General features: G+C 39.4%; 1 protein-coding gene across 4 annotated transcripts in view; it reads left to right on the top strand.

Moving 5' to 3' along the window:
* Positions 1-1,112: 1,112 nt before the first annotated feature.
* Positions 1,113-8,239, top strand: part of FSIP1 (fibrous sheath interacting protein 1) — a 79,761-nt gene continuing 72,634 nt past the window's right edge. Inside the window, exons 1-6 of one of the 4 annotated variants that reach the window (XM_071744355.1) lie at positions 1,113-1,394; positions 2,519-2,650; positions 3,978-4,152; positions 5,061-5,159; positions 6,433-6,605; positions 7,608-7,692. In XM_071744355.1, coding sequence (XP_071600456.1) covers positions 2,525-2,650; positions 3,978-4,152; positions 5,061-5,159; positions 6,433-6,605; positions 7,608-7,692 — 658 coding nt within the window. In that variant the 5' untranslated portion in view covers positions 1,113-1,394; positions 2,519-2,524. Of the gene's footprint in view, positions 1,395-1,419; positions 1,864-1,922; positions 2,075-2,518; positions 2,651-3,977; positions 4,153-5,060; positions 5,160-6,432; positions 6,606-7,607; positions 7,693-8,239 lie in introns of those variants that run through there. The other 3 variants (XM_071744352.1, XM_071744354.1, XM_071744353.1) reach the window with 3 other exon arrangements.

The following is an 8,239-nucleotide window of genomic DNA, read 5'->3' as shown; positions in this document are numbered from 1 at the left end:
CTATAAACCACATTCTTCTACTGGCACTTCCAGAAATATGACAGTAAAATGCCATACATTGTAAGCATCAATAAAAAGCAGATACATGTTAGGGGCATGTATTCACTGTCTGTCAATGAAAACCTTGTAACAAGGTGCAGCTTCTTTCTTCAATTTGTTTTTTGTAAATTTTTGCCACCAATGCAAACCTGATTTTAACATACATTGGTATCAAAGGAAGTTGTAAGGGCTGGTAAAAGTCTCTAGTTTTTGCAAGTTAATCAGAACACAGGAAACAATTGTCACATAGTACTTCAACGTAGAAAAGAAGTAAGAGATAGGATGAGGAAGGTAATTACGCTCCCCTTATTAATTAAAATTAATTAACAGAATACTCAGGTAAAAAATGGTGACCGCAGTTAGGAGTTTATTTAAAACATTCAACTACCCTTGTTTACAAATAAACATAACTGAATTTATGCAAGAATCCAGACAAAAACTACCAAAAGAACAATGTTCTGTTGGATTAAACATTTGAAAAAATTATTGATTTTTTAAAACCGAAATGGTAAGCTACGAGAATTATGCTGTGGTAGAAACGTCGCAGCTCCGGCCTGCAGCCCCCTGGCCAACAGGTTTGAAGGGTGACTTGAAGAAGGGAAAATCCCCACGCCCAGCTCCCGGGCTCTGCCGGGCGCAGCCGGAGCGAGAAGCGGCGGGGGGCCGGGGGCGGCTGTCCCGCCTGCGGGCAGACAGACAGACGGACAGACGGACGGACACCCGCCGCTTCTCACCGAGGTCTTAGACAGTGCAAGTCCTCAGTGCTGTGCCTGCACGCCACTTACTGGGCTGGCAGCACACAATGACTGAAATGGACCCTTCTTTTCGGACGCCGTTACTGTCCCTCAGCGGCTGCTGAGGGATTCGGCACCGCTGGTATCGGCGCTATGGAAGGACGAGCATCCCCAGGGTACCGCAACCCGCCGGGAGAACACCCACGGCCGCCGCCCTGCGTCCCGGTGACAGTCTCAGCCGGGTTCGGTGAACGGCTCTCCCGCCCCCGTGGCTCGGCCTTACACCTCTCAGTACTACCCCGCTCCGGTCCGGCCCCGCTCCGCCGGCACTGACCCTACAGCAGCGGCGCTGCAGCCCCGGCAACCGTCCCGGCACAGCCCAACTCTCTGCGGGGCGGAAGAGAGAAGAAGGGCACTCTCCATGCCACTTTTCTCCCTATAGGAAGGAAAAGATGGGCTTTAGAAGGTACTAAAGCTTTTAAAATTCGTTAGCAAGTGAGATCTCGATGCCAGTAGCTTCCCTGGAAAACGCTTAAGAATGGCTTTCCCACCGCCCCCACCCCCCGTCCCGACAGTGGTATCGCTCCAACGCCAGGTGGAAGGCTGCAAGTCTCGCGAGAGGTGGGTGCATTGGTTGGTATGGGAGGGGGGCGAGCGCGTGTGCGCTGCTGCCCGTGGTAAGGACGGGGCGGCCACGGGAGGACCGGGCCCTATTGTGGACCCCGGCGTGCCGGACACAGGGCGGTACCGGGCGGGAAGGGCTCCGCCCGCCCGGCCTCTCCCAGGCGGGGCTGTGGGAGCGGTGGTCCCGTTAGGGCAGCGCCTCGGGGTCCTGGTGCGCACGGGGAGCGGGGTCTCTGGTCTCTGGTGCAGCCTCCTGTCGGGTCGCTGTTGCCGTTCCTTGGGTAACTTCGGTTATGTCCGTTTGGGTCTTCAGCACTTTTTTTCCCCCCTTCCTCACCCCGGGTAAACAGTTCCTCAGTGAGGGTGAGACCCCCGCCCGTGGCTGAGCCCTGGGGGTGCCCAGGAGGCTCCCGTGTTCCGGCATGGAGGGTGCGGATCGGACCCGATGCGAAGCACCAGCTGGGGGGTGTGGTGTTTAGTGGGTGAGCCTGAGATTGATGAGTTGTGAAATAAATTAATCTAAACTACTGTTTTTCTTCTCTGTCCCCTTCTTTATCCTGTGTCCTCTTAATGGACCTGTATACGTGACGGTCCTGGTACCGAAGTAAGGAGTTGTAGTCGCATGGACCTTGTGCAAGTTACTAGTGCATGGTCATGTGCTCAGGAACTTAATTCCTGTGAGTTCACGCAGTAATTCATACTTTTAAGAATTTCTGAATATAGAGGGCTTCTGGCTACTTTATTTGTTGTGTTCAAGACGTCTATAAAGTACCCTTGTTCTTTTGTTGATGCTCACTTTGCCGATTCCACTGTTCCTTTAAAAAGTAAAGAGCCCTGACATTTCCCTAGCTGTGTGGTTACTTTAATTTTTTGAGCCATTTGGGGTTTGTTTGACAGTAAGGATTGTTGAATACTGTGGTTGGCTTGATGATGTAGCTTTCTATGTATATTAAAAAGCATATACTTAAGTGATAAGCTATACTGGAAACCCCTCAATATTGAATTGCTTGAAAAGATTTGAGACTTGTTTAATCTACATCTTAAATATCAACCAGGGTAGTGTTGCTTTATTATGAAACTGATGGTTTGGAAAGTTGTTTTTGGGTGTTTTCCAATTTTAGGTCACAATGGATATTAAAAGGGGCAGCCTGGATAAAATTTCAAAGCCTGCATCTAGCTCAAGAGCTTATCCTCATTGTAGACCTTTAAATACATCTATGGAGTTACTAGCACCAGAGCCACATGTGCCAAAGGTAATTTTTTTAACTTTCAGTGGGATGGAAACTCTGTGCCTAATTCATGTTAGTAGAATGCCAAAGAAATAAGATTTTGCTTTTTATCTTTCTATATCATTCTGCTCCCTGGAGCTGTGCTAAGGGGTTATGTGAAAGTTCATGATTGTGGGCTGCTCCTTATGCATACAGGAAGTGGTGTTTAATTTTTCTGAATATATGATACATTAAAATGTTATATTTTTCACAAAATAACTCTTCAGCACAACCTGGAGAAATTAGTTGTCTTCTTTATATTTAATTAGATTATTAAATAATTTATATTTTAAGGAAAAACGCCTGAAATTCTGGTAATAATGTGTGCATCTGTATAAGCTGTTGATGCGTTTGCCAATATGCTTGTAATTTCACTTCCATCCCATTTATGTTTTTAAATTTAAGTTTGAGTAAAGGTTATTTTCTTAGAAAACATTTGAGCAGTTGTCAAGTTCAGGTTTTGACTACAGGGCTCTCAGGATTGGTTTGAATCAATCAAACAAACAAAAAAATATTCATACTCTTCCAAGAAATACATCAGCTCCAGTGAATCAGCAAAGTCTTTTGGAAGCAGGTGTTCATCCATCCTCTGAGAAAATTAATATTGAAGATTAATTTTTGGAATGGGATATGTGATAATGGTTGTTGGTATGTAGGAAGAGGGACTTAGGAATTAGAGATTAAAATTGATTTACTTAGATTAGTCCAGTAGTATTGTAGCTCTGTTCACCTGTCTGTAGAATGAGATTGCACATAGATGCTTCACAGAAACATTGAAGAATTTTTCATAGGTTCACTGCTAGGTATTAAGGTTAACATCAGATAACTCTGAATCCAACTTCTGACCTAAACATCATAGGCTATTGCATGAAAATTCCAATCTTCTGTGATTGCTGAATTAATGATAAGATTTCCAGGCCTTCAAAGACTATAAAAAACCCCTCTATAGTATGAGTGAGGAATTGGGATACTGCCTGTTGCAGAGTGTGAGGCAATGGATGAGGCTGTTGTACACAGACTCTTAACTGGTTGGCTGTACCCTGTGCTGCAGCAGAAATGGAATAAAACTTTGGAATTCTTTTCCTAGCCTGGTAATCCCAAACAATCCTCAATCTGTGGAGTGATGAGCTTGAGAATCAATGTGGTATCTAAGAAACAGAACTCTGATCAGATCTGAAGATGGTTCTTGTATTTAAGAAGTACTCTGCAGTCTTGTATAGCTCATTGTTAGTCTTTTGGTAGTATGTGATTATCTTTTTCTTCCCCCCAAATATTTCTGATTATATGTTAATAATTAAGTTACATTTCATAGGTTGATTCACCTATCAATTTGGCTGATAGTCATCAAAGAGGCAGTCTAGAAAACTGCTGTCCAGAGGAAAACAAAGGTGATGACAGAGAGAAATCTGATGTCAAGGAAGTAAGAACAGATGAGCAAACCACAGTGGAGAGTACAACTTTTCTTCAGAAGTGTATACTGAATTCCAATGAGTTGTCAGGTGTGGGGACACTTTCTGGTATTGTAGCAAGACAAGTACTATGTTTTTGTAGTTTGGTTAAAATTCTGCTGGTAGAGGGAAAAGAAAATGCAAACGAGTAAAATTCTGGAAGGGAAGGAGGTGTCAAAATTCATTCTATTGCTTCACAATTTTGGATCCATCTTTGAAAGAAATGTGTTATCACTGCCATTACCACTGCAACATGTGTGCTCTATCTGAGCTGTTACCTCCACCTTAGTGGTGTCCTAAAAGATCAAGAAAAAACATTTGCATGTGTTTCATGGGACCAGGTTAGAAAGTGTTTTCAGTAAGGTGATGTTATCAAACTTTTCATAGACATTATGAGTATGTTAGAAACTGTACCCTAATAATGGTCCACCAGTAAAAAAATTTGGAAATTATTGTTTTAAGTTAGTTTTTAACAAGTGAACAATGCTAACACTAGTAGCATACTTACATAAATTTTATATCTCATTTTAATGAAACCACTTGTAGAAGTGCTTCCAATGACATCCTTTTGGCATTCTGTAAATGGTAATAAATTAACTTTTTAGAGCTTCTGACTGTTCAAAAATATAGAAGTGAAGACTGATATGCAAAGCAGAAAGTTTTTATACTTTCTTCAAATTTATATAAGATTTGTTGATGGGATTGGGATCAAAAAAACCCCCTCGATTCTGTGAAATCCTGAAAGAAATCTTGCTTCTGTGTTTATCATAAGACCTGGTTTACTAGTGGATACATTTTTTAAAAATGCTGCTCCACTGCAGAGGCTCTGATGTGATCCCTAATTGACGAAAAATATTTTGGTTTAAGTGTTAGCATTTTAAACAGTATCTTTAAATGTTTATTTCGCATCTGTTTTATTGTGCAAGAGTTACTCCTGTATTTTTCAGGATGTCTGTCTAATTCGGATTCTGAAGGTGTTTGCACTGAAACACTGACTTTGAAGTTCTTTGAACCTTGCCAAGGAAAACTAAGTAATGCAAAAGCAGGTATTACTTTTCAGATGTATAAAGTGAACAGTCCAATAAAACTTTTCCTTGTTATTGCTTGTAGAAGGGGTTGGCATACTGTATCTGTACATATTTTGTATAGTTGTAAAGAAATACTACAAAATGAAAATGTATATGCATTGTATTATTCAAGAGATGTTGGATGATTTTTAAAATTTGAAGATAATTTTACTAAAGAATATTATGTCTCTTTAATGATATTATAGTATTTGAGTTTTACATAGATTCAGTAAGTCTGAGAGGGCAGAATCCAATGGCAATTCTATCTAGAACAGCATTGCTGGTCATCTGACATAGCAATGGTTTCTTCAGACCAGGAATTGGATAGAACTCAGCTTCGGAGCTTCACTCAGTAGTTCTAGGTTCAGTTTCATCTGCTTTTTTTTTTAAATCTTCTGCCCTTGGAGCTTCCCTGAAGCTCAACTAGATTTTCGTAGCTCTGCCCTTGTTTCATTCATCTCTCTTTATGGCATAAAGGAAGCCAATGCATTTAGCTAAATACTTGGGATCAATAGATGGGTAAAGCATTGGACCAAAAGATTAGAAACTACAAAACTTGGAAGTCTGTTGGGTAGGGACAGTGCTGCAATTCTTTCTTTTACTCTTGCTATGAAAGCAAAGTTTGACCAGAAGAGAGCAGAGCATAATGATGCTGTAGGAAGAGGAAAAGTGATCAGAAATTGTAATCTGCATGTGTAGGAAAAAGAGATAATACAGAAATCTGTTTTAATTAAATAGTGGTAGTTTTTCTAATGTTTCACCATTTCTTGTTTTCAAAGCAACATTTTTGTAAAAGCAGTATCAGAATCTAGTTTGGCAGAGATATAAGTCAAGACTGAAACTTCTCTAACATTTAAAAGTAGAGATGTAACAGTGTCTCTTAACCCCAGAATTACTCATTTTAATGAATGACATTCCAACTTGCATTGTACTAAGCAGGCTGAACTAATTATTTTTTATTTTGTCTGTGACTTTTGCTGATACTGTGGAGATGCTGTTACTTTTCCACTATAAATTTAACTGACCTGCCCAAAATGGGGAGGAGCTCCCATATATCCAACTGCTACGGCTCAGAACTTGATTCAGCATTCTATATTTTTCCATGCTACAAACAGGTTTGGAAATGAACATGATGTATATGCTGGAGAGTATTTGTATTCTTGTCAATGGTTATTATCAAGTTACTTGTGCTGATTTTAGTTTTTAAGCTGAAGAACTTCAAGCTAACATTAATTTTCAATATATTCTACAGGAAACGCTTCCAGCTTGAAATATTCTGGAGAAACAGATGAAGATCCTCAGATTCAAGCAGCTATAAGGAAAATGAATAAACTTGACACAGTACTGGCAAAAAAACGTTTTAAGGAGAGAACAATTAAAAAACAAGGCAAAGAAATGAGGGCAAAGCTTTGGGAAGAACTTCAGGTTAGAAGTGTTCTGCTTATTTTGTAAACAGTATATCAGTACTGTCTGACAGAATTACCCTATTTCACAAACACATTGTTTTACCAAAATAACTCGCAGTTGGCTGATTTAAGTAAAGAAATGGATCTTAGAAAGTAACTTTGAATAGTTTTTGATAAGGATTGGCTAGTAAAGAAGGTTTTAGAGAAAGGCCATGGTCCTTCAAAATTAATATGACCCATAGCCAAATATACAGCTGTCTAGGTGTAGTTTACTAGCATAGTCTTATGCTTGAGCTTGTTTCTTGCAGGTATGATAACATATGATAAGAGGACTGTCATTAGGTCTGTGAACCCAGACCTAAAAGTGTTTATTTTGCTCCTGTGACTGTTCTTTGGCTCATCTATTTCAGTACTACTATGGAAGAAGTTAGAGATGCACCTTGAAGAAGGCATAAGAATGCTACAGCACAAATTCCCTTACATTATTCCTATCTTGGTCTTCTAGAATTTAAATGTCATGTTCAGCCTTGAAACATGAGATTTAGTTTTAACCTCCCCTGAGGTTAAGTATTGTGTAACTTACTTGAGTACAAGTGCCAGTTCCTAAAAAGACACAGAATCCTAAAATGGTTAGGGCTGGAAGGAACCTTAAGGATCATCAAGATCCAGCCCTGTGATTCCCATTGGTTTGACTGCAGTTTACAATTTCAATGTATTTGGATTCAGAGCCACTTATATATTACAGAACTTCTCTGCCTTGGAAATGTACCTGTATGTTAAGAGACATTATGGGACAGAGGTTTTAGAGTTCTACTATGGCTTTATCATAACTTCAGGAGATGTTCAGGTAGCCTCAAAAGAAAATAAAGCAGTAACTAACTGATGCCACTGAGGGAGGATTTTTTTAATAGCCTCTGAAGTTCATTAGACAAGATAAACAGACAACATATTTCACTTTAAATTTTTAAAAAGTAAATTTATCCATGTATCTGTGTATGTATGCTTTATTTTTTTTGAATAGTCAGTCAGAGCCACTGGAAGCCATGAGGAAATAGAAAACACAAAACGTTTTTTAACTTTGATCTCATCATTCCAGGATACAGCTGGTAAGTAAGAAAGAGAAGTAAAAACTCTGATGTAATTATGTTCTTGATTAATATTAATATTTACTTGGATAGCAACGTATTTTTGTTGGATACTTGATTAATATTATTACATTTAGTTGTATTATGTTGGATACATATTTTGTTGGATATAAAAGTAAAGCTTTCAAACCTTTGCAATAAAATAAAATTTGAAAAGTAAGTCAAGGGAATATTTGAAATTTGAATGAACTGAAGTAATTTTTGCATTAAAGCAAATGTAGAAGTTATACTTTAATTTTGCTTCTAGAAACTGCATTTTTCCAAAGAACTTGCTTCTCTAGAAGGGTGGAAATCCAGGATAAGTAAAGCTTACATTTTTCAAATCACAAACACAAATGATGTCAGAAAAGATGCATGACTGAAAACACTGGTAGATTGAAGTAATGATAGGAGGTAGATGGGGAAAAAAAGATTGAAACTGCTGAAAACTTGTATGTATTTACCATTTTGGAACATCTGGGCATTAAGCAAGGAATTCAGAATTGCTTTATTAAACAAATTAACTGAT

Source organism: Heliangelus exortis, chromosome 5 (genome assembly GCF_036169615.1).
Source record: "Heliangelus exortis chromosome 5, bHelExo1.hap1, whole genome shotgun sequence".
Taxonomy (NCBI): Eukaryota; Metazoa; Chordata; class Aves; order Apodiformes; family Trochilidae; genus Heliangelus; species Heliangelus exortis.
Note: the sequence above shows the minus strand (reverse complement) of the source record. Positions and strands in the feature narration are given on the sequence as shown.